This window comes from Mesoplodon mirus, assembly GCF_964341445.2.
Source record: "Mesoplodon mirus genome assembly, chromosome: 2".
NCBI lineage: Eukaryota > Metazoa > Chordata > Mammalia > Artiodactyla > Ziphiidae > Mesoplodon > Mesoplodon mirus.
The window spans coordinates 226,206,938-226,234,193 of record NC_138977.1 but is presented as its reverse complement, the minus strand read 5'-3'; the positions used below and the strand labels follow the sequence as shown (position 1 = coordinate 226,234,193).

Sequence of the window (27,256 nt, the reverse complement as noted above, 5' to 3'; positions counted from 1 at the left end):
CCCAGTTGGCTTAGAAGACGCAAGAAGATTGTGCTGATAGAACTGCAGGCTCCTGCCCGTGCACGTGGGGCTACGTGGACTTACTTGTTAAGGATTTTCCCTCTCTTTGCACTTGAAAAATTCTCCAGCTGCAAGGACTCTTGAGTGAGGAAAGCGACAGCCAGGTGAAAATAGTTGTTCCACAGCTGAAACCAAAAAGGGGAGATGCTAAGGTGCCGAACCGATTAATATAGGATCTCAGAAACGCTCCAAGACGTTTAAATAGCATTTGCCCAGCACACACTTCTGAAAGGTTTGAAAGCCGCACTCTCTACATACACATTGCTAATCAGCCACCCACGGTGTGGTTCAGGGCTGAGCATGGGCTCTGACAGTGCATGCAGTCAGATCCCAGCTCAGCCACTTACTTAGGCAGACACTCTAACCTCTCTGTGCCTCGGTGTCCTCAGGTAAAGTGGGAATTTCAACAGTAGCTACCTGATAGGGCTGCTAAAGGACGGAGGGAGTAAAGACATGCAGTGCCCATCCAGTGGTGCCGGGAGCACGGGAAGCACGTAATAAATGTTAGCTGTTATTAATACTGTATTATGGAGCCCCTTACCTCACAGTATACAGCAAGTTCCCTACATATGAAGGAGTTCCGAGAGTGCGTTCGTAAGTCCAACTTGGTCGTAAGTCCAACAAAGTTAGCCTAGGTACCCAACTAACACAATCAGCTATATATACCACTGCTTTTACGCTTGCTTCCGGACGTCCTGGGCTTGAAATAAAGATACTGTACTCCTGTACTCTATACAGTACTGTAAAGTACACAAAAGCACAACCAATTGTAGACGATGCACGCAAGACAATGGACACCAGACGCGTGAACTAACGTACGTGGCTGGACATGCGAATGCACATTTGCATTTTTGAAAGTTCACAACTTGAAGGTTCGTAGGTAGGGGACTTACTGTATAGTTTTCTATAATTTATCATTTTTATGGTACTAAAAATATATACACACTAGAAAATTGAGGAAAATGTAAAAAGATCCAACATTTCATATTTCAAGGACTTAGAGATTGTACATGGCTTAAATGACAATTTACTGTAAAATGATTTTGTCATCGTAAAGCTCTTCACTGGAAGCTCTGTGTATCTGGACACAGTATCCCATAAAAGTGTTCTTCAACAAGAAGTGTTATGACGGGTAGATTCCTAAAGTCATGAAACTAAGACCCCCTGACTAGGTCAATGTTTAAGACCAGGTGAAGAAAATTAAAATGAAGGAGGAATTTTGGATCATGAACGGGGGCTTTTCGCTTGAACTCCATAAATGACACGGGCATACCCCTCATTGCCCAGGGGAGAAACCTGGGATTTATTCTGGGCTTTGTCCTTCGCAGCTTCCCACCATTTCAATCAGCAAGTCCTTCTGCTTCACCTTATAAATCCCTCCAAGCCCACCCACTTTGTCTCAGTGCTGGCGTATCACCCACCCCAGGTCAGCATCATCCCTCACGGACCAGAACAGCCTGCTTCCTGTCCTTGCCTCGGCCCACAGGGCAGCCAGAGGGAACTGACACTAATCCGGGAGGGCCACCCCCCAGCTCAAACCTCTTCAGGAACTTCCCACACGTTTCCGGTCAGAACAGAGTTTTTTTTTTTTGCGGTACGCGGGCCTCTCACTGTTGTGGCCTCTCCCGTTGCGGAGCACAGGCTCCGGACGTGCAGGCTCAGCGGCCATGGCTCACGGGCCCAGCTGCTCCGCGGCATGTGGGATCTTCCCAGACCGGGGCACGAACCCGTGTCCCCCGCATCGGCAGGCGGACGGACTCTCAACCACTGCGCCACCAGGGAAGCCCCAGAACAGAGTTTGAAGGGGAGTCCCGCTGCCCGGTTCCCTCTGCTTCTGCCTTGCAGCAGCCTTTCCATCCATACTCTGCACCCTTGTCTTCCCATCAGATCCTTGAGCTGATGCTCTCCCCACCCCTGGGCCTTTGCACATGCCAGGTCCACCCCCGTCTCCTCCCTCACTGGGTCTCAGCATACCAGGACCGGGTGTGTTCGCCCTCTCCACGCCCTTGAGCACCTTGGCCTGTCCCTACAGTCCTGCCCTAATGGTCCTCCCTTTACACTCCATGGTACTCAGGGTGGGGGCAGGATTCCAGGTCTGGGGCAGAGCCTGGCTCAAAGTAAGTGATCCATCGGGAATAATCAATATTTGAGGGATGAACCCATGGGGACGTCTCAAATGCAAGTGAAAACTCTCTGGACATTCCCTCCAGATTGCTTCCATCTGCATCCTCTCTCAGAGGGCGGCACCCGAGGGTGGGGGAGCACAGGGGAGAGATAAGCGGGGAGACCCTCCCCCTCCCCAGGAACTGCAGCAAGGGGCTCAGAGACTGGCCATCACAGATACTCCTCAGCGGACCATTCTTGTACCACAGGATATTTCAGGGGAACTTTCACCTGCTCCCAGTGGGAAAGAGCTGGACAGAGTTTCCATCACATGTCCAAGCTCCAAGGTGCCTTCAATGATCTTAGGAAGAAATTTGTGGGTATTGGTTTTCTTATTTACAAAACAGGGATAATATTCATTGCATCAGATGAGATGGTTACACAGAGTTACGTAAAAACAAGGTGTTAACAATAATGACTCTATATTCAGTGACCAGAGAAATAAGAGGAAATTTTCAAGCATGGATGTAGCTAAGAGTGTAGTGGGCTTCATTTAGCCGGTGCTCCTCAGGAACTGGCATGTCTTCAGGAACAGAACAGCTCATTCCCAGGTAAGTGCTGGTCTTCCCATTTCACAGATGAGGTTCAGAGACTTGCTCCAAACCACACACAAAAAAAACACGTGAAGCAGAACAAGGGTCTCCAGCGGGCCGTCCTGGACCTTACAGGCCACGCTCTTTCCTGCCCACAAAGGCACTTTCTCTTTCAGGCCTTTTTATAATAAAAGGGGTGACTCAAATCAATAAAGTACAAGTTGCTTCCTTTGTTTTTGGAACTAACACCTCCCTGCTATGGCCACCCATCTCCCAGCAGTGCCCTCCTCTCACAGCACTGGCAGGGGTCCCTGGCCACGTTTGGGTCAGGGACACCACTAGAGCAGGACCCAGAACGTATTTTAATGTATACCTGCTGCCCATAAAAACAACATCAACAAAAATATGAATGTGTCGGGCTTCCCTGGTGGCACAGTGGTTGAGAGTCCGCCTGCCGATGCAGGGGACGCAGGTTGGTGCCCCGGTCTGGGAGGATCCCACGTGCCACGGAGTGGCTGGGCCTGTGAGCCGTGGCCGCTGGGCCTGTGTGTCCAGAGCCTGTGCTCCGCAACGGGAGAGGCCACAGCAGTGAGAGGCCCGCGTACCGCAAAAAAAAAAAAAAAATATATATATATATATATATGAATGTGTCTTTTTTTTTTTTTTTTTTTTTTTTTTTTGCGGTATGCGGGCCTCTCACTGTTGTGGCCTCTCCCGTTGCGGAGCACAGGCTCCGGATGCGCAGGCCCAGCGGCCATGGCTCACGGGCCCAGCCGCTCCGCGGCATATGGGATCCTCCCAGACCAGGGCACGAACCCGTATCCCCTGCATTGGCAGGCGGACTCTCAACCACTGCGCCACCAGGGAGGCCCTGAATGTGTCTTTTTTAAATGCCAGTTTCACTAACTCTATATTCCTTCTCTTCACTCAGACAGCGGCCAGGATGACAGCTGAGCCACAAGTTTCCTGAAAACCCTGCCCTGGGAGACATTTAGGGGAACAGTGTGGTCCAATGCCCTGAAGAAGGAGGTTCCCTCGTGGCCCACGTGCCTGGCGACTCAGCGTTCCCACCTGTAAAGCAAGACTGGGACCCACAGGAGATTTTTATATCCTTAGGAATGAGGAGGCTGCCTATTGTGCACCTCAAAAATCCCCTGGCCATTGTCAGAGCCTGAACAGGATGAGGGGGCCCCCCAGGAGTTGGGAGCATCTGGCATGGGGGGCAGGGGTCATGACTTCTGTGATGTTCCTCCCAAGGGTGCAGCCTGGGTCTAAGCACTGGGGAACACGAGGCGACCCAAGTGCAGGGCCGTCTGCAAACCCAGACCTGTGGTCAGCAAGAGTGCCGAGGACAGAACAGCCAGGAAAGAGCGAACAACTGTTCTAGCCTGAAGGAGATGAAAGACACACAGAAACTGGACGCAGCGGGTGAGGGAGGGATGAATAGGAGGAGGACAAGGATTGTGAGGGCAGTGGAACTGGAGGCATGTCATTCTCCATTTGTCCAAACCCACAGAGTGGACAAAACGTCTACAGTGTACCGTAACGTAAAGTAAGGACTCCGTGATTATGATGTGTGAGTGTAGGTCCATCAGTTGTAACGATGTACCATCTGGTGGGGGATGTTGATAGTGGGGCAGCTTCGTGTGCAGGAGGCGGGGGTCTACGGGAAACCTCTGCACCTCCCTCTTAATTTGCTGTGAACTTGAAACTGCCATTAATAAAGTCTTTAAAAAATCACATAAAAATACAAACATAAAAAAAAACAACCCTGTAAGCTACGCGTGATTTCAGATGTGACAACTAACGGCACGTGTGATGCTGACCTCTGAAGGATGGGATTGGGACGACTGAACTTGAATGTGGTCTGAGGACTGGTTAGGGGTGATGAGAATGTAAGTTTCCTACATTTGGTATTCTTACTCTACTTAAGTAGGGGAAAGTCTCTGTTTGTATGAAATATACACCACAGATCGGGGGAGGTGATAGGGTGTCAGGCTGGCAGCTCACTAGGATAAGGTTAAGAAAAAAAAGTCCTTGGTACCGTACTTGCTGGAAATGAGAAGCAGACTGATGAGGGACAGAGGGAAGCAGTAGCAGCCCACAGGGATGCTTAGTTAAAGGAGAAGGAAGTGTCAGGAGAGAGAACTGTGCAGGGAATGTGAGAGCATAAAAATGCACCTCATGGGAGCGGCCGCTGCCTGGACCACACGCTGAAGGCGGCCACGGCCACATGGCACCCAAGCCTCCCCCTGGGGGTGGGAGGGTGGGAGCCCTCCAAAGTGGAACAATCAAATGCACTTCACACTTGCCAAGGGACAAAGGCCAAAAGGGCTCATTGCAGACAAGGTGTTTGGCCTGAAGGGAGCATCCAGAGGACCCTATGCATGAAACAATGCTCAAGCTCAGCAATAACCAGTAAGCCCACACCCATAGCAGTCACACCTGAAATACACAGCCATCTCACGTGATAGGCATGGCCTACATGGATAAAACAAGAGAACCTGATGAAGGACACATAAAAAGGCCTAAATATTCCTGTGTGGGATGGGAAAAAATAAATACTGCCATGTATTTCCCAAAATGTTGTTACATTTCCCTTACAATTATTTATGAATTCAACAGAATCCTAGTTAAAATGTAGACAGCATTTTTAAGAAGTTTAACAAGGTGATTTTGATTTTCACACAGAAGAGGAAATGTGCAAAAAGAGTCAAGATAATTTTGCAATAACACACTAATGGGGAAGTCCTGGTAATACTAGCTGGGTATAAAACCCATGGGTAATAACACAGAAAACAGAACTGTACACACATGCATTTGTAATTATGAGTTTCCTCAGTCGCAGTTCAAATCATTGGGAAAGAAGAAACTATTTATAATGTGAAATAAAATTCGTATGTTATTTAAACATAAAAATTCTTCTCTGCCCTTTGGACTCCTTTCTCCCCTCACTGTGCATTGTGTATCTGCATTAGGCATTGACCAAACCTCCCCCATCGGCAGAAAATAGCTGCTCAACCATAAAGAGAAACATTCTCCTCGCATCAACAAGACAACTCCTTAAAAGATAACATCCCTTCTTGACCTTGTAAGGGGTCACATGACCCAACTTGATGACTTAGATCTGGATTATGTAAACTGTCAATAATATGTCATTTGATGTACCACCCTCTGTCTTAAAAAAACTTAAAAAAACTTAAAAAAATATAAGTGTGCCTTGATTTCTAACTGGCAGAACAGTTTTCAGAGCTTTCTGAGATGTTCTTCCTGGGTTATAATCCTCAAATTCAGCTTGAATTAAATTTTCCAATTCTTTCTTAGACTGACTAAATTTTGTCGACAATAAAATAATGTGGGAAAAAGTGAAGTTAAACTCTAACCCCTAACAGTAACTATAGAAAATGCAGATGCATATAAACAACAAGGACCAACTGTATAGCACAGAGAACTATATTCAATGTCTTGTAATAACCTATAATGGAAAAGAATCTGAAAAAGAATATAGATATATATATATTTTATGTATATATATATGTATCTGAATCACTTTGCTGAACACTGAAAGCAAACACAACTGTAAATCAACTATACTTCAATTTTTCAAAAATCATTAAAAAAAGAAATCACAGATGGATTAATCATTGGAAAGTTAAAAAAAAAGCAGACTATAAAGGTATTATCAGAGACTATCTACATAAAGAATAGTTAAATTTATAATCAAAGATGGATTTGCCAAGCAAAACATAAAACCCAAAAGCCATAAAAGAACAGACACATTTAACTACAGAAAAATCAAATATTTCTATACGATAAACCTAAACCCATGACTAGGCTATATCAAGAATTCCAGGGCTTCCCTGATGGCGCAGTGGTTGAGAGTCCACCTGCCGATGCAAGGGACACGGGTTCGTGCCCTGGTCCGGGAAGATCCCACATGCCGTGGAGCAGCTAGGCCCGTGAGCCATGGCCGCTGGGCCTGCGCGTCTGGAGCCTGTGCTCCGCAACGGGAGAGGCCACAACAGTGAGAGGCCCGTGTACCGCAAAAAAAAAAAAAAAAAAAAGAATTCCAACTTACAAGAAAGTATGACAAATAGCCTAAGAGAACAGTGAGCAGAGGAAGTGATCAGACAGTTCATACTAGAAATCCTCACAGCCAATTAGTACTCTCAACCCAACTAGCAATCAGAGAAATACCAATAAAAATAAGAGTCAACAATTTTAAAGAAATTGGTATGGGAGAAGGCTCTAGACAATGACTGCTCTCAGAGAAGGCTGGTGAGATTGCAAATTGCTAGAGCATTTTAAGTCAGTAATTTATTAGTGTCCATGAAGCTTAAAATACCTTACCAGTCAGCCTGGCAATTATGCTTCCAGGAACCTGTTCTATAGCAATGCAGCACTGAGATGCGTGTGTCACACTGTTCATGGAAGCACTGCTTGGAAACGGGAAAAACTGAAAATAGCCTGCAGGTTATCAGTGCGGGAATGCCTGCACCCATGTTGGTAACATTTATGTTGTGGAATACGATAGAAGTGAAAACCATGGCTGGCAGGACCCAATTCACATTCAAAACCAAAAGAAAGCAGGTCTAGGTCCAGATACAGCTGACTCTTGAACAACTCGAGTTTGAACTACTTGGGTCCACTTACAGGTGGATATTTTTCAGTAGTAACTACTACAGTACTCCATAGTCAGTGGTTGGTCGAATTATACTCAGATTAATCACCTTCCACCCCACCCTCCCACATTGCTTAAGGGTCAACTGTAAATACTTAAAGAAGCCTCAAGGAGAACACACAACAATTATTTTAAAAGTTACCCGACAGAGGGAGAAAAGGGTGAAAGGGTGGTAAGGGGCCTTTCTTATTTTATTCGATGTGTGGATTTACACTGCATAAATATTTTACGTGCGTATATCTGTGTATTAGGACGTGTGAAAACAAACATTAAGCAGAGAAAATAATAAAACATTTAAAATTGTGAAAAATAGTAAGTAACATTTCCAAATACACAGTATCTGATGTACTACTATGTACTTAAATGACAATAAAACATTTTTAATTTAAAAAAATGATACAAGAAATAGGGTATAGGCACTTAAGTACTTAATCTAATAAACTGAGTAGCACATTAGCTCTAAATTTTCTGAAGACAATGCAAAAGGGAAGGTAGATGGTTGCCTAATTTTTGTCATCTGGTAACTCATTTTTGAGCCAGACCACCCTCTGGGTATACATAAATTCTTCAGCTTCCTTCTCAGTGAAAAATCCCACCCCAGAAACTAACCTGTTTGCATTTGGATGCTTTTATTTGCAAACTTTAGTAAATGAAACTACATAATGGCAAAATCATGATTAGCAGAAATATATCCAAAGTTCAGTGGAAATGAGAGTCACAAATAGTAGATGCAGTAAGAAACCATGCCGGGGAAAAAGCAATCCTTTACACACACGCACACACACACACACACACACACACCACGCACGCACGCATGCACTGGAGAAGTAGGGCCAACATGGAAGGATCAGCTGACCACAGCCCAGGGGTGTTGCAGGGCTGGGACCTTTTGCCTGGTACAGGCCAACTGGGGCAGCACAAAGCCGGAAGAGAATATATCAGGGGAAAACCTATATCTACAAGCAAGCTGGGCTCAGTGATGCAGACCCATTTCGTCTCCTGGGCTGATCCTCATCACATTAGGATGGTCTGAGACAATCTTGGCAGCCTCACCAATTGAGATGTGGTGGCCTTCCTGCTCAGAGAGCCCCTACTTGTCACTCTGATTCAAGACTTTCACTCTGAAACAGCTCCATCTCCTTCCTCGCTAAATTGAGCAAATAGCCCAAAGGCATCATTTTCAATCCTCGGGTTCCAGTATCACACACTGTAAATTCCATTTCCACACCTTAAATGAGAAAACTTAAGTTCAAGGATTAGAAATAGAAGATATGGGCTCAGACCAGCAATCTGTTTTAACATGATTTCCCAACAAAGATCATGTCTACCTTTTCTCTTACCTGCAGCTCAAAGTTGGCTTGATCCAGAAATTTTTTGTTCAGCATATCTGCATACTGATTAATTGCTCGCAGAAAGACTCTGAAAGATTAAGAGAAAATTACATAATTACACACTTCTGCTCTGGCACCTTTGGAGGTTTGGCATTTCAACTAACTACAATCCAAGACTGTCTGGCACGGGAACTCTCTAAGTCCTGTGAAAAGCTGCGAGGTTTTGCCAGTGAAAAGCTGAGAGAATTAGATGCAGATGTTCTCCAAATTAATCAAGGAAACATGCAGAATAAAAGAAACAGACCAAAATAAGAGAGTGTGAAAGTAACATATGAAAAATATCACTAAAAACCCTAATTTTTTTAAAAAAGAAAAGGTGCAAATTAAATATTTTTCTCAAGTCACGATGTATTAGTGTTATCAAATTGGTCTTTGCTTAGCTGGCTTTTTAAAGTGAAGCATTTGAAAGCAGTATTACACACTGTCAGGCTTGGAATGGTTTGGCATGTTGACTGGAAAAAAATGTACAACCTAAAAGGTGAGAATTATGTTTAATTTGGCAGACAAAACTGAGGACTTAAGCCTAGGACACAGCATCTCAGATCGCTCTGAGGGACGGCTCCAAAGAGGAAAGGATGGGGCCAGGATCCACAGGAGTCTTTGCAACAAAGACCAGGTAGTCAGAACTTCAGAAGATTACTAAGAAATGGACAAATTCTTGGAAAGGTACAACTGTCCAAAACGGAACCAGGAAGAATTAGAAAATATAAACAGACCAATCACAAGTAATGAAATTGAAACTGTGATTAAAAATCTTCCAACAAATAAAAGTCAAGGATCAGTTGGCTTCACAGGCAAATTCTATCAAACATTTAGAGAAGAGCTAACACTTATCCTTCTCAAACTCTCCCAAAAAATTGCAGAGGGAGGAACACTCCCAAACTCATTCTATGAGGTCACCATCACCCTGATACCAAAACTAGACAAAGATATCACAAAAAAAGAAAAGTACAGACCAATATCACTGATGAATATAGACGCAAAAATTCTCAACAAAATTCTAGCAAACAAAATCCAATAACACATTAAAAGGATCATACACCATGATCAAGTGGGATTTATCCCAGGAATGCAAGGATTCTTCAATATATGCAAATCAATCAATGTGATACACCATATTAACAAATTAAAGAATAAAAACCATATGATCATCTCAATAGATGCAGAAAAAGCTTTTGACAAAATTCAACACCCATTTACAATAAAAAAAAACTCTCCAGAAAGTGGGCATAGAGGGAACCTACCTCAACATAATAAAGGCTATATACGACAAACCCACAGGAAACATCATTCTCAATGGTGAAAAACTGAAAGCATTTCCTCTAAGATCAGGAATAAGACAAGGATGTCCACTCTCACCACTATTATTCAACATAGTTTTGGAAGTCCTAGCCACAGCAATCAGAGAAGAAAAAGAAATAAAAGGAATACGAACTGGAAAAGTAGCAAAACTGTCACTGTTTGCAGATGACGTGATTCTATAACATAGAAAATCCTAAAGATGCCACCAGAAAACTACTAGAGCTAATCAAGGAATTTGGTAAAGTTGCAGGATACAAACTACTGCACAGAAATCTCTTGCATTTCTATACACTAACAATGAAAGATCAGAAAGAGAAATTAAGGAAACAACCCCATTTACCATTGCAATAAAAAGAATACCTAGGAATAAACTTACCTAAGGAGGCAAAAGACCTGTACTCTGAATACTATAAAACACTGATGAAAGAACTCAAAGATAACATAAATAGATGGAGAGATATACCATGTTCTTGGATAGGAAGAATCAATATTGTGAAAATGACTATACTACACAAAGCAATCTACAGATTTAATGCAATCCCTGCCAAACTACCAATGGCATTTTTCACAGAATTAGAACAAAAAATTTTGCAATTTGTATGGAAACACAAAAGACCCGAATAGCCAAAGCAATCTTGAGAAAGGAAAACAGAGCTGGAGGAATCAGGTTCCCCAACTTCAGACTATACTACAAAGCTAGAATAATCAAGACAGTATGGTGCTGGCACAAAATCAGAAATATAAATCAATAGTACAGGATAGAAAGCCCAGAGATAAACCCACGCACCTATGGTCACCTTATCTTTGACAAAGGAGGCAAGAATATACAATGGAGGAAAGACAGCCTCTTCAATAAGTGGTGCTGGGAAAACTGGACAGCTATGTGTAAAATAATGAAATTACAACACTCCCTAACACAATACACAAAAATAAAATGGATTAAAGACCTAAATGTAAGACCGGACACTATAAATCTCTTAGAGGAAAACATAGGAAAAACACTCTTTGACATAAATCACAGCAAGATCTTTTTTGAGCCACCTCCCAGAGTAATGAAAATAAAAACAAAAATAAACAAACGGAGATTGATCCTTTGTCAGTTGCTTCATTTGCAAATATTTTCTCCCATTCTGAGGGCTGTCTTTTAGTCTTGTTTACATTTTCCTTTGCTGTGCAAAAGCTTTTAAGTTTCACTAGGTCCCATTTGTTTATTTTTGTTTTTATTTCCATTTCTCTAGGAGGTGGGTCAAAAAGGATCTTGGTAAAGCAGAAACTAACACACCACTGTAAAGCAATTATACTCCAATAAAGATGTTAAAAAAAAAGTAAACAGATGGGACCTAATGAAACTTAAAATATTTTGCACAGAAAAGGAAACCATAAACAAGACGAAAAGACAGCTCTCAGAATGGGAGAAAATACTTGCAAATGAAGCAACTGACAAAGGATTAATCTCCAAAATATACAAGCAGCTCAATATCAAGAAAACAAAGAACCCAATCAAAGAGTGGGCAGAAGACCTAAATAGACATTTCTCCAAAGAAGACAGGTGGTCAAGAGGCACATGAAAAGATGCTCAACATCACTAATTATTGGAGAAATGCAAGTCAAAACTACAATGAGGTATCACCTCACACCAGTCAGAATGGCCAACGTCAAAAACTCTACAAACAATAAATACTGGAGAGGGTGTGGAGAAAAGGGAACCCTCTTGCACTGTTGGTGGGAATGTAAATTGGTACAGCCACTATGGAGAACAATATGGAGGTTCCTTGAAAAACTAAAAATAGAACTACCATATGACCCAGCAATCCCACTATTGGGCATATACCCTGAGAAAACTGTAATTCAAAGAGAGTCATGTACCACAATGTTCATTGCAGCTCTATTTACAATAGCCAGGATATGGAAGCAACCTAAGTGTCCATTGACAGTTGAATGGATAAAGAAGATGTGGCACATATATACAATGGAATATTACTCAGCCATAAAAATGAAACAAAATTGAGCTATTTGTAGTGAGGTGGATGGACTTAGAGTCTGTCATACAAAGTGAAGTAAGTCAGAAAGAGAAAAACAAATACTGTATGCTAACACATATATATGGAATCTAAAAAAAAAAAATGGTTCTAATGAACCTAGGGGCAGGACAGGAATCAAGACGCAGATGTAGAGAATGGACTTGAGGACACGGGGAGGGGGAAGGGTAAGCTGGGACGAAGTGAGAGAGTGGCATGGACATACACACACTACCAAATGTAAAATAGATAGCTAGTGGGAAGCAGCCGCATAGCACAGGGAGATCAGCTCGGTGCTTTGTGATCACCTAGAGGGGTAGGATAGGGAGGGTGGGAGGGAGATGAAAGAGGGAGGGGATATGGGGATATATGTATACATGTAGCTGATTCACTTTGTTATACAGCAGAAACTAACACAACATTGTAAAGCAATTATACTCCAATAAAGATGTTAAATAAAAAAAGAAATCTACAAACAATAAATGCTGGAGAGGGTGTGGAGAAAAGGGAACCCTCTTACATTGTAGGTGGGAATGCAAATTGATACAGCCACTATGGAGAACAGTATGAAGTTTCCTTACAAAACTAAAAAGAGAACTACCATATGACCTAGCAATCCCACTACTGGGCATATACCCTGAGAAAACCATAATTCAAAAAGACACATGTACCCCAGTGTTCATTGCAGCACTATTTACAATAGTCAGGACATGGAAACAACCTAAATGTCCATCGACAGACGAATGGATAAAGAAGACGTGGCACATATATACAATGGAATATTACTCAGCCATAAAAAGGAATGAAATTGGGTCATTTGTAGAGATGTGGATGGACCTAGAGTCTGTGATACAGAGTGAAGTAAGTCAGAAAGAGAAAAAAAAATATCGTATACTAACGCATATATGTGGAATCTAGAAAAGTGGTACAGATGAACCTATGTGCAGGGCAGGAATAGAGATGCAGATCTAGAGAACGGACATGTGGACACGGAGCGGGGAAGGGGAGGGTGGGATGAATTGGGAGATTAAGATTGACATATATACACGACCATGTGTAAAATAGATAGCTAGTGGGAACCTGCTGTATAGCGCAGGGAGCTCAGCTCGGTGCTCTGTGATGACCTAGATGGGTGGGATGGAGGAGGCGGTGGGAGGGAGGTCCAAGAGGGAGGGGATATATGTATACATACAGCTGATTCACTTCCTTGTACAACAGAAACTAACACAACACTGTAAAGCAACTATACTCCAGTTAAAAGGAAAAAAAGAAAGAAAGAAAGAAAAAGAAAATCAGATATCTCAAGTTAAGGAATTTAGTGTTTTTCATATACAGGAAGATATAAGAGTCTGGGCTCACTGAAATTATTCCTTTGATATGCACCTCAGCTATTGGGGGCCAGTATCTGTGCTTTCTCATCCTGAGTTCACTCAGGGCTCACCACAGGGGTGGCTATAATGTGATGGCTTGATGGCTGCAATATGCTTTGTTTGATTTGGCAGGCAACATTTTTTAAAATTTTTATCGATAGGTGAAATATTATCAAGCTTGGAAGTGTGGCTTACTTCAGTATCATTTGTCCTATACGCCAAATGCTAATTTTAGTCACTGTTTACTTGTTTAAATAAAATGAAAAAGCTTTAGTAGATATGAGAGTAATTTGACAAGAGTTTTAGAAGGAATTTTAATTCACTGATTCATTGATAAGGTACCATGTTAAGAACACAGGACAAAATATCACACCCTTCCATACCTTGACCTTTCCTTTTCTGTGATGAAATATATTATACAACTCAGGGTTGTCACAAATGACTCCAGAGTACTAAGTGTTTCACAAGGTTGTTTGTTCAGTAGGTTTGTTTTATTACTCTGGAGAGTGTTTACAACAACAGAGCTTAGTCCTGATGCTCCTTTTCAAATGACCCTTCTCCCTTTGCACAAAGGCAGGACGCAAGAGGAATTAGCATTAGGTCGCAGATAATAAACTTCATTACACTTCCTCTAGACAGCAGGAAGCAGCCAGAGTGTAAGAGAAATCTAGGTTACTTACTAGGAACTGCTGCCCTCGGACAACAGGACCTCTTTAGCTATGCATGCCTGGAGAAGCTCCCCAGCCCTGACAGTCCCAGAGCCACTAAAGGCCAGTTAGCCTGGGAGGAGGGAGAGAGGGAAGGTCCACCTGGGGCTTTAAGGAGGTCTCCATCACCACCTCCCACCATCACCTCCTGTCCAACCCCCGCTATCATGCAGCTTTCTCTGGCATAGCTCAAAGAAAGAGGATTTGCAGACATCATTTCATTAAGAGACCTATCAGGGATCCAGGACCAAAACGAGTATGACAAATGACCTGTGCCGGAGTTTGCTATCTTAGTGGCTGAAGAAAACCGTAGCCGGAGTTATCTGAATTCTTCCCCGAGGATGTTAAGACATAACCAGAAAGGAGGAATTGGTGCTGTTAAGTGACTATTAATGGAGGGGCATGCGTGTGCTGGCTTGTCCACTAACCAGGAGCATGGAGTGGGTAAGCAGCATATCCATCAACCATAGGGTGGCCAGATTCTGCCACTATAAGATGCCTAGTTAAACTGGAAAAATAGCTCTTCTGGCTGAATTTCGTAATTTATTTATTTATTTATTTATTTTTATTTATTTTTTTTTTTTTCTTTTTGCGGTATGCGGGCCTCTCACTGTCGTGGCCTCTCCCGTTGCGGAGCACAGGCTCCGGACGCGCAGGCCCAGCGGCCATGGCTCACGGGCCCAGCCGCTCCGCGGCATATGGGATCCTCCCAGACCGGGGCACGAACCCGCATCCCCCGCATCGGCAGGCGGACTCCCAACCACTGCGCCACCAGGGAGGCCCTGAATTTCGTAATTTATTGAAAAAAAAAAAAGCTGAATACAGGGCATTGAGGGCATCCTGACAAATTAATCCAGGACCAGGACAAAATCACTAGATTCAGGATACGCCTCATATACACAGGTCACCTGGCAACCCTCATCAGCCCTCCAGTCTTGGGCTGAGGTTGCCCATGTCATGTTCGGTCCTCAGAGGTACGGGATGCGTGGCTCAAGAGAAGATGCTCTACCCGGCCCATGTGACCCTTGGCAATTGTGTTTCGTAGCATCTGGGGATGTGCCCTGCACCAACCCCAGCAACCGGAGGAATGCCCCAAGTGTCAGTGGAGTAAAACAACTTCCTGTCATGGGGCGGAGAGGGCTGTCATACAGCACAAAACCAGTAGGCTTACGGCTGGGGACATTTTCTTTTTCCCCTTAACTTTTCCTTCAGCTTCAGAAATTGGCCGTTCACTGGCGCAGCCCAGAGTCCTTATGAGCTTTAAGGAAGCCACTCTCTTCAGCCCTCTACGACAATAACGACAAGTTCACTTGGACATGCATTATTATTATGGGCTAATTATTGTGCCTCAAGATAGCACCCAAACAGCTGCAATATGCTACTTCTAATTCAGCTCTGGAACAATTTCAGCTAGTTAAATAAAGATATTGCTCAAAATGACTTAAACAAAAAGATGCCATGCTGAAATAATATGAAGGCTGAGCAAAAACTTTTTAATGAACTGACAACTGAGAAGGAGCAGTGCTGAGAGAGATTCTATAATTTAGAGTCGCTATAATTTTTTTTAAAAGCCAGGACAAAAAAAACAAATAACACAGAATACAAGTTGTAGGGGAAAAACTAAAGGGGTGATCAAATAAAAACCAGCATCAATGCTGCAACAGAGGTGCGCCACTCAGGCTACAGGTATCAAGGGCCACCTCACTTCTGCAGAGCCATCCAGGACACACATACATTCCATCCTACCTTTCACACTTGATGGGATTAAAATCTTAGCAATGTTCCAAGTCCACCTGAATACAAATCAATTAACTAGGCAAAAAGAAACACAAACAGAGGCTAACTTTTAGGTAAGAATATTTAATACCTACTGTAATTCATGAGTTATTTCTAATAACCATCGAACTGAGGGAAATAAGAAAATCACATTAGAAACTTGTGCGTAACAATCTGCTTTCAGTCAAAGATTATGGAAAGCATCAGAGCTAAGCCAAGCGATTGGACAGCAGGATGCCTTACTAGTGTGAAATGAAGGGTTTCAGCCCAGCTCAGCAGAGGGGAAGAGCAAGTCTTTTCTGTCGGGGAGCAATGAGAGGGAGGATGGGGTGCAAGTGGGCTCTGCTCTGCGTCCCCGGTGACCCTGTCCACGCTGGGCACCGCTGGGGTTGCACTCAAGGACAGAGAAGCCCTCCAGACTGTTCCCAAATGGTCCTGTTTATTCACCCACATGTCTGCAATGCCCAATTGGCATCTGGCACATCACATATGTTCACTATGTATTAGCTACAGGAAAGAATGAATGGATGAATATGGATGGATGGATGGACGGATGGACAGATGGATGGATGATGGATGGATGAGCTGGCGCAGAAGATCAAGCCCTGACCCACATGAGAGGGCTCAGGGAGGCTAGAATATTTGGTAGCCCCCGGCTCTCCCTGGAGTTCTTGCATTCCAAGTACATTTTCCACTGTGGGGTTCAGCTCTTTAGAAGTTCTTGATAACCAAAGTGCTCATTGGACATCTGGCATTTATGGCTGGGCATTGCTCCTCTCCACTTCTGGAGCTAGTTCCTTGATGGAGGGAACCTCATCTTGTACACATCAGGATCCCCCAAAGCACATCTTACCACTGCGCATATTTAGAAACGTTCTGATCTAAGGGAGCATCAGTTTGTAACTGCACTAACAGATGTCTCAGAGCCAGTGGTATGTCCAAGAACTCCTACCACGCAAACACACACCCATACACACACACACACACACTCAGAGCCTGTGCTAGAGGGGAGGGGGAATCCACCCTCTGGCGATCTGCATTGGTCTGTATTCTCTCCATCCAACATTACCGTACATAAATGTCAGGACCCAGTGCATAGAGGGCATGCCTACTGTTCATAATGTCCTCAGCTCCCAAGAACACGAGAACGAGATGCTTGCAGGGAGGGGACAGAGAACACGGTGGTAGAAGGCAGGGAGCAGTTCAGACACGTGCTGCTTTGACTCTGCCAGAAAAGAGAGGGAGTGGAAGAGATGTGAACCAAGCAGGTCATGTCTCATTCTGAGCCACGAGAATGAAATAATTTCTAAAAAAACGAAGCTAATGGTGTGAGAACGAAATGCTTTCATGGATGCTGTCCCACACGGTTAAAATGATTAAGAAAAAGGGCAAGCCAATATTTCACAGAGCTCTTTCAATCATTTTTAATCTCTGGAAGGATTTATTTATAATCTAAACGTTTTAAAGGTAAAACCAAACACACAAAATAAATAATGTAGAGAGAGCCACAGGCAAGTCCCCCAAAGAGTCAGAAGCCCTAAGGTCTAGATGCACTGTCTGTAGACATTCAAATTATTCAAGACAAGTGGCTGCACCTTTTCTTGTTAGTGGCTCCATGGAAGGAACTGCATCTCACTCTGCCTGGTAACCGCCTCCTTCCTGTGTCCAGAGAGTCAAAGTCACCACCTTTACCCCTCTCGTCACAACGTTACCCATTTTAAATAATCTGGGGGCCTGGTGACACAGAGGTCATTCATTCCCAAAGCTCATACAATTAAAAACAAACAAAAAAGCCTAGGACGTTTTCCTTGACTTCCTTCTCTTCTACATGGACATTTTTTATTTTTTCGGTACGTGGGCCTCTCACTGTTGTGGCCTCTCCCGTTGCGGAGCACAGGCTCCGGACGCGCAGGCTCAGCGGCCATGGCTCACGGGGCCCAGCCGCTCCGTGGCATGTGGGATCCTCCCGGACCAGGGCACGAACCCGCGTCCCCTGCATCGGCAGGCGGACTCTCAACCACTGCGTCACCAGGGAAGCCCTACGTGGACATTTAACTACAGTGAGTTGCCACTGGAAACAAAATGCTGTGCTATAATTCCTGATGGTGGCAAATACGAGTTTAATTGGCTACACACACAGGCTTATCCAATTACAGTTTTAATCTAATTATTTCTATCAACTATTATCTCTATCTACCTACCTACCTATCTATCCATCCATCCATGTACCTATCCATCTATCTACCTATCTATCCATCCATCCATCTATCCATCTATCATCTATCTACCTACCTATCTGTCTATCCATCTATCCATCTACCTAACCATCTATCTATTATCTATCTATCTATCTACCCATCCATCTCTCTCTCTCTCTTTACATCCATGTAAACATTTGGCTAGAAGACCTTCAAAAGGTGCCCAAGTTTTTGAGATTCTCCTATTTTCAACCAACACATAAAGGTACTAAACTATGGGGCCTCTAAACTATCTTGAACTTTAAATCTCAGTTTTTTTTTTTCTTTACCTTTGAGATTAAAGGTAAGGAAGAGGTACTGCCACAGAATTCAAAGTCATTTGAACACTATGACCTCGGCTGACACTTTACAAAATGCTAAGTAGCATTTGGTAAAAAGGGGACACAAGCCCCACGACTCTACTTTTGCATGTGTTCCAGAGAAGGCTGGGTGAGGGGGGGCGAGGCTCTGAGGAGGCAGCTGCCGGTTTCCAAGTCTCCCAACCACAGGTGTTTTCCAGAAGCCTTGCCTCTCACCCACATCCCCACTGTATCCCTGCACAAAAGGGCCAAGGCTGCCTTGCGAGCCCCAGCAGGGGACCATCCCCCAAAGCTACCTATTGGAAAGCAATGTGTGCTGAGCAACCAAAGGCGCACAGTCCTAAATAATTATGTGTTAACTGAGAAGGGAACTTAGAAAGTTCCTGGCACAATTACAGTCCCTAAAATGACTTTATTATGACACGGCCACAGGCATTTCTGTATCTCTGTTACCCAGTGTTTGCTGCCAATGAAACTGGAAGATGAGAGGCCTTATTACTACAGAGAGAAATACATCTATCGAGAGATGCCCTGAGCTTCCAGCGCAAGGCAAAGCCCCATTTCTCAAATGGTGAAGCTGTGGGGCTTCTCTTATTCCTTCTCTAAACTTACTTTAAGCTATATAATTAGATTGTACAGTTCAATATGAGGGCATTTCAATACCTCTGGCATTCACATAAGAGTCGCTCTGGGGGGAAAAAAAATCTGCATCTTTTAACAAAATGTTTTGCCCAAAGTGGTTAGAAAGAAGGCAACAAATGTAAAGCGACACATCCTATCCCTGCAGAACAATAAGTCAAGGAATCGTAGCTGGAAATTTGCCTGAAAATGATTTCCGCATCATTCAGGAATGCTGGGAAGGAGCAGCAACTTCAGGTGAAGCGATGAAAGAGGTGCAGAGGCTGTCACTTCAATTCCAAGAGACGGATGCTTTCCTCCAGCTGATCGGTCTCCTGGCATCTCCCACAAGCAGCATGGCATCAAGTCAGCGTCTAAACAGCATCAGCCACTTCCCCTAGTGGGATCTTGGGTGAGGAATGAAGACCACATGAGCACAGAGAGGTGACTTCTAGGAAAGCCCCTGGTGTGTCTCGAGGTGAAGTGATGCACAGAAGGTGGGGGGCTTTGGTGGGACCCGCCCCCAGTCTTTGCAACTTGGGAAACAGTGGGAAGACCAGTGTCATGAGAACTTTCTGGGAATGAGGCTAGAAGGGTTGGCTGGGGCCGTGAGAGGTTGGAGACACCAAGGTGCAGAATTTGCACCTCTGACGGTAGGCAACAGGGGCCCTGAAGACTTTAAAGCAGGGAAGAGGCCAGAAAGGCAAAAGGGTCAGCCTCCCTTGTTTCCTGAATGCATGAGATTTCCTCATTTCTTTTTCAAATCAATAAGCCTTCGACATCCATCAGACTCCTAACTAAAATGCAAATTGCTCTGAACCTTTCTGCCGGCCAGCTCTGGGAGAAGTGGGCTCAGTCCGTGAGGCCCAGGAATACAGAGAATTCCCAGGGAGGGTCTGCTCCAGACTAAGAATGCCTCATCCCTGCTGGGGGTCTCCTGGAGCAGACATCTGTGGGCCCTGGTCTGCAGCTCCGACTCATGCTCAACACACCGGCGCTCTGGATGTATGGTCTGTCTCCTGTCTCAGGTTCTGGCCAAAACAGTGTGTGTTGTGCATGAACCGCTGTGGGCTGAAGGCGAGACATCCTGAAAGTGGCGGGACCGACCACCGCTCTCTGCCTCTGCCACTTGACCACCCGCCTAACTTTCTGCTGCTTTGAAAAAAAAGCTGAATACAGGGCATTGGGGGCATCCTGACAAATTAATCCAGGACCAGGACAAAATCACTAGATTCAGGATACGCCTCATATACACAGGTCACCTGGCAACCCTCATCAGCCCTCCAGTCTTGGGCTGAGGTTGCCCATGTCATGTTCGGTCCTCAGAGGTACGGGATGCGTGGCTCAAGAGAAGATGCTCTACCCGGCCCATGTGACCCTTGGCAATTGTGTTCCGTAGCATCTGGTGAGCATCTTCTGAGCACGTTGTATGTTCCAGGCAGTGTTGTTACTTCGCGGACATCACTGTGTGTGATGCTCACAAGTCTTGTGGGGTATGAATTACCTAATATTTTACAAATAAGGAAACGAAAGCTCAGAGGGGCAAAAGTCCATGTTCTTTACAGTAGGCTCAGATCAAGGTGACAACTGGTCACAATTATGCCACCTTCCTTAGGAGCGTCAGTCACTGAGGTCAGCATGATACAAGTATAACCCTGCAACCGTGTTCCTTTTACACTGTATCGAGGAAAATTTCCAACATATGCAAAAGTAGACAGCAAAAGACACTCCCGTAGGCTTCCCTGGTGGTGTAGTGGTTGAGAGTCCGCCTGCCGATGCAGGGGACACGGGTTCGTGCCCCGGTCCGGGAAGATCCCACATGCCGCGGAGCGGCTGGGCCCGTGAGCCATGGCCGCTGAGCCTGCGCGTCCGGAGCCTGTGCTCTGCAACGGGAGAGGCCGCGGCAGTGGGAGGCCCGCGTACTGAAAAAAAAAAAAAAAAAAAAAAAAAGAGACCCCCGTACTCCTCACTCAGCTTCAACAATTACCAGCTTCTGCTCCTGGTTGCTCCCACTCTCCCCCATCCTGCCCCCCTCCCACATTATTATCGTTGTTGTTATTTTTAAACAGACTGGATTCCTAAGGGCAGCTTTAGGTTCACAGCAAAATCGAATGCCATGTACAGAGTTCCCCATCCCCGCAGGCTCCTCCACGGCTGACATCCTACACCAGGGCGGTACATGCGTTCTAACTGATGGACTTACACTGACTCATCATCATCACCCAAAGTGCAGAGTGGCATTAGGGCTCACTCCTGGGGTTGTACATTCTATGGCTGTGGACAAATATACAAGAACACATTTCCACCGTTACAGTATCGTACAGAAGAGTTTCACGGTGCTAAAAACCCACTGTGCTCTGCCTGTCCATCCTCTCCCTCCCACTGGGCCCCTGGGAGCCACTGATCTTTACTGTCTCCATAGATCTGGTTTTTCCAAGATGTTATTTTGTTGAATCCTACAGCGTGTAGCCTTTTCATAGTGGCCCCTATTGTTTTTAGAATGTTTTCTAATTTTTCCCAGGTTTAAGACCCTTAACATTTAAGGCACTTTACAGCAAAAACTTGAAACACATTCTCTTGTCAAACTCTTTTCTAACTCAGCTGGGCAGCAAGTGCCTGCCGTACACGGATTTCATGGGTCATCACGGCCTCCAAGCATATCCTGCTCCACAGCCAGGGCTAATGCTCAGGAAGCACCTCTGCCCCTGATGGGCTGGATGGTTCAGGGTGGGTCGCTGTATGGAAAATGGGTTATTAGCACAGACCTCACCAGGCTTTTCTGACGTCTCCATGTCTGTGATGTGGGAGTCATCTCATGAACGGCATCAATTACTGTTATGACTAATACACACCCACCCCTGGTTTCTTCCCACACTGCCTACAACTATTTCTCTCATCCTTCAAGGCAAGGTTCCCCACAGCCTAATTTTGTAAATAAAGATTTTTGATTTCTTTTGTTAATAAAGGCTTTAAAAAATTGTGGTAAAGTACATGTAACACAAAATTGACTATCTTAACCATTTTTAAATGTACGCACGTTTCGGTGGCATTAAATACGTTCGCCTTGTTGTGCAACCATCACCACCGTCCATTTCCAGAGCTCTTTTCATAAAACAGAGACTCTGTCCTGATGAAACAGTAACTCTCTACTCTCTCCAGCCCCTGGCCCCTGGCCACTACCCTTCTCCTTTCTGTCTCTAGGATTTTGATGACTCTAGGGACCTCACAGAAGTGGAATCCTACAATGTCATTTCGTGTCTGGCTTACTTCACTCAGCATCATGTCCTCAAGGCTCATCCATGTCGTAGCAGGTGTCAGAATGTCCTCCCTAGTAAAGGCTGAATAATATTCTATTGTGTGGATAACGCCACATTTTATTTATCCACTCATCCATGGATGGGCACTTGGGTTGCTTCCACCTTTTGGCTACAGTGAAGAATGCTACCGCAAACATGGGTGAACAAATATCTCTTCAAGTCCCTGCTTTCCTTTCTTTTGGGTCTATATCCAGCAGTGGAATTGCTAGGTCAGGTGGTAATTCTATGTTTAGTTTTCTGAGGAACCTCCATACTGTTTTCCGCAGCGGTCATACCATTTTACGTTCTGGCCAACAGTTCAAGGTTCCAATTCCTCCACATCTTTGCTAACACTTGTGTTTTTCTGTTTCGGGTTTTTGTTTTTGTCTTTGGGTAGTAGCCATTCGAATGGGTGTGAGGTGGTATAAATAAAGTTTTCTTAGAACACAACCACATCCTTTCATTGAGGGATTTTCTATGGCTGCCTTCGCACAACAAAGGCAGTGTTGAACAGTGATGCCTGCAAAGGTACCTGGCCCTTAACAGAAAGTTTTGCCAACCTCTGCAAAGCTGTGCTTCAGTTCTGATCTGTCCTCTACACAGATTTTTGGAGAGTCCTTCATCTATCTCAGGAGGGAGCCAGGGCTCTCATCTGTTTCTTGGCATCAGAAAATAAAGCTTGATGATCAAACAGATGTTAAAAAGCCCCCTCCAAAGCTTAGAGAAGACAGCTTCCCTACTTGAGCCTGGGAATGGTGTTACCAAGTGTTGGAAGAGGGACCTCCCTGGCGGTCCAGTGGTTAAGGCTCTGCACTTCCACTGCAGGGGGTGAGGGTTCGACCCCTGGTTGGGGAAGATCCCACATGCGGCGAGGTGTGGGCCAAAAAAAAAAAAAAAGAGTTGGGAGAAAAATGATTTGGAAACTAAAGTCAGCAGGTTCCCTCCATTTGCACCTCCAGGGCACCAAGCATGTCTTAACTAACAGTTTTATTTCAGGGTCAAGTTTTTTAAATGTATAAAGCCACCCTCTCCCTCTACTCTCTAATACCTCCTCTCTTCTACTTTCCTCTCCATCCCGAATCCTGCCTGCCTCACCTATTTCAACATCACACAACATCACAAAATAAGTGTTGGCTGATTTAGGGACATCCTGGGTAAAGGGGGAAAATCCCCAAGACAGACACATCAGGAAGGCCCAACAGCAAATGCTAAGAAGTGAGATGTCTCCATTGATGGAGGAGCCATGCAAGGGACAGGCATATCTCCATTCTAGGATCAGCCATGGCGAATAAGCGAGGGTCCTGGCTGACCCCAGAGACCCCCGCCACCAGCACCCCAGCATCCATCTGGCAAGCCTCCTCCCTCCTCTCCCAGGGTCCTCCTGTTGTCCCTGTGGTTATAACTAGAGGCGTCAGGACAGCTATGGTGGATCTGTGCCCAAGGACAGCCACGGGTGGGTAGGCTAGGGGGCAGAGGAAGCGGGAGGGAGGCGTGACCACTGACCCATCCCTAGGCCATACGCCCCGACTGCCCTGGAAGACATGCTTTCCAGGGTGTAAGAGTGTGTGTATCTGTCACCGAAGTATTTTCTGAGTTCCAGATATGTGGGAGTAGGGGGTGGTGGTAGAAATGAGGACTCAAGAGTTGCTTTTTAGTGACGGGACATTTTGGAAATAAATAGTGGTGATGGTTTCACAACAAGGTGGATGGAACGAATGCCACTGAACTGTACTCATATATACGGTTAAAATGGCAAATTTTATGTTATATATATTTTACCCCAATAAAAAAAAAAGAAAAAGAAAAACATGAGAAGGGAAGAGAACAGGGTATTTCCAGAAACTGCAGCAGGGGGAGTCCTGATTTTTCTGTTCATAACCCCACCATCAGTATGATGCAGTGCCATGATTTAAAAACAAACAAACAAAAATAAACCAACAAATGAAGAAAAACCAACTTGGAATAAGAACGTCTGAATTTTCCTCCCCAAAGAACCAGCTTGTTCAGATTTATTTTGGGAGGAGGTGGGGCATTAAAAAAAAAAGTGTGAATATAAATAAATAGAAACCTGGTAACGACAACAACCATCCACCCAGAGGCCTTTAAGATCCTAGTACATCATTTCGCACTTAACCTGACACATGACAGTGGTCACCGAACAGGGCATGTATCAAATCTACCACAAGTCCATTGACACTTTACTCCCTATAGCACTCAGCCGTGTATCTTGTATAAAATACAGTACAATTGAATCCGCTTAGTAAGCCCAAGAAAACATGAAGTGGTCAGAGGCTCTGAGCCAACTGCAGGGCCCAGCGCAAAACATCTTAAGAGAAACGAGCATAGTTACACAAAGGGGATGATTCTTTCCAGCTATTTCACACTCAGAATATACGAGCTATGCCCAGAATCTATCCGGGTTCATTTTCACGACTTGCATTTGGGCACTGTCATCATTTAGCAAACGAATGTAATTTGCTTTAGGTTCGCTTGCCAAAGGCTAAAAACTGGGACAAGGTTTTCTGCCCATTCAGGGGGCTGGGTGCTTGCACGTGTGCGTGGAGCAGGCACCTGGCAGCTGGCGGTGTTTCCGCATTTCCCCTCCTCACTGGTGTTTGGCTTCTTCTACTCACTACTCGTTTAGTTTCCCTCCCACTAGGCTGGTGGGCCTCTCCATGGAGGGGTACCCCTCCGAGAGCTCTGTGCCTAAATCACATCCCATCACTCAGGCTGTGCAACCTTGGGCAAGTGAATGAACACCTCTGAACTCCAGTTTTCCTTATCGAGGACTGTGAGTGGGGGAGACAGAGGGGTCAGTGTTTGCAAAGGGCTTGGGTCATTCTAGCTGCTCAGTAATTGGCAGGTGCTATCAGGATGTGATAAAGATACAAAAAATGACGACCTCTGTCCTCTTCTTTGCTATTTGTTTCCCAAGAGGCCTCTGAAGGAGCTCTTAGGCTTGTAGTGAGCAAAGGAGGCTTTACAAGATCAGTGTTCACAGAAGCTCAGCTGTTGTTGCAGCTCTTAGAAAAGAAGAATGTCTTGTAACTTCAGGTCTTTGATTTTATTGGGGCTTAGAATTCTTATCACTCAGTGGCTGAGCGTATGGAACTTTCTTCCACTATCTTTGTCCATGCAGAGCAGCTCAGACAGCGCCAAAGACCTTCATGGAAGGGGTAACTTCTCAAGATGGAAAAGGGTGGCCTGGTGAGGTTCACGCTCGGGTTTTGAGACTAACAGTGCTGCAGAGACAGGTCCCAGCCCAGGGCCGCAGCTCATCCCCAGCTCCCGGCTGGAAAGGCGTCACGTGAAGGCCACCTGCCCCGGGCAGTGCCGCCATCCTGGTAGGTTGTCTGCTGGTGTGTAACAAATTACCACAAATGTAGTGGCTTCAACAGCCATTATGCCACAGTTTCACAGGTCAGAACTCCCTGCAGGCTAAGTCGGGTCTTTGCTTGAGGTCTCAGAAGGCCTTGGTCCAGGCATTGGCCAGGGTGGGTTCTAATATGGAGGCTCTGGACTTCCAGGCTCATCCAGGCAGAAGCCAATTCTTTGCAGTTGTAGGTCTGAGGCCCCCATTTCCTTGCTGCCAGCCGGGGTCCCCTCTCTCCTCTTACGAGCTACCTGCATTCCCTCTCATGTGGCCATCATCACATCAGCATTTGAGTCCTTCTGATGCTTCAAACTCTCACTTCCTTCTGCCATGAGCCAGAGAAAACACTCTCCTTTTATAGGACTTCTGGGACGACATGAGGCCCACCCAGATCATCTCCCTATCTTAAGATCAACTAATTATATCGGCAAAGATCCCTTTTTCCAGGTGATGCAACACAGTCACAGGAACGATAATGTATCCTATTCATACTCCCATCCACGCCCCAGCAGAGGAGATTCTCCAAGGACCCTCACTGACCACTTGGAACCACAAACCTCTAGGCCAAACTGCTTTTTCTGGGTCCCACTTTCATTCTTCTGCAAGCCAGAGAGAGAGAGGCGGGGTGGGGGGGAGGCTGCCATTATGGAATTCTCTCTTTTGTTGGCTCCCGTGCTGTTCTGAGACAAGATAAAAGACTCAGCTTAGTGAAGGGGGGAGGTCGGTGGACGCTAAAGCTCGAAATCCCAACCTGAACCAGGTCCTGCAAGAATGAAGTGGCTCTTTCAGAAGCCGTTTGTTTGCAATCCACCGAGAGACACTTTCTATTAACAGGCATAACCTTATTCCAAGCCCAGGATGCTGTCTGATTCCAAGCTCAGGATGCTGTCTGATTCCAAGCTCATTTGCTTGCTGGATTCAGTGTAGCAACCCAGAACACAAGAGCTCAAGAACTGAATAATGATTTTCTTCCCCATACAGTCCATAAAAATCACCTAAATAGCCATTCTTATTTACAGAATTCCTCTGATTTATCCTAAAGAAATGAGGCTTTCTTTTTAGCGAGAGTAGCATGGCCTTGCACATGAAGTACAGAACTAGAATTTCCCATGCCCGTGTTATAACCCTAAGCAAGGAAATATAAAATTGGACAGTATCATATCTCAGAGGTCAGCAAACTACAGCCCATGGGCTAAGTCCACTCCTCTGCCTGTGTGTGTAAATAAAGTTTTACTGGCACAGAAGCATGCCCATTCATTTACATGTTGCAACAGTGAAGGTAGAGCCCACAAAGCTGAAAATATGGCCTATTTTTAATTTAATTTAATTTTATTTTTTATTTCTATAAATTTATTTATTTTATTTATTGTATTTTTGGCTGCGTCGGGTCTTCGTTGCTGCGTGTGGGCTT

General features: G+C 44.9%; 1 protein-coding gene across 2 annotated transcripts in view; it reads right to left on the bottom strand.

Moving 5' to 3' along the window:
- Positions 1-27,256, bottom strand: part of DOCK1 (dedicator of cytokinesis 1) — a 540,262-nt gene that overhangs the window by 112,045 nt on the left and 400,961 nt on the right. For both annotated transcript variants that reach the window (XM_082637778.1, XM_082637779.1), the window contains exons 30-31: positions 8,778-8,856; positions 85-185 (exon numbers count right to left, since the gene is read on the bottom strand). In XM_082637778.1, the coding sequence (XP_082493904.1) occupies positions 85-185; positions 8,778-8,856 (180 nt within the window). The remainder of the gene's footprint in view (positions 1-84; positions 186-8,777; positions 8,857-27,256) is intronic.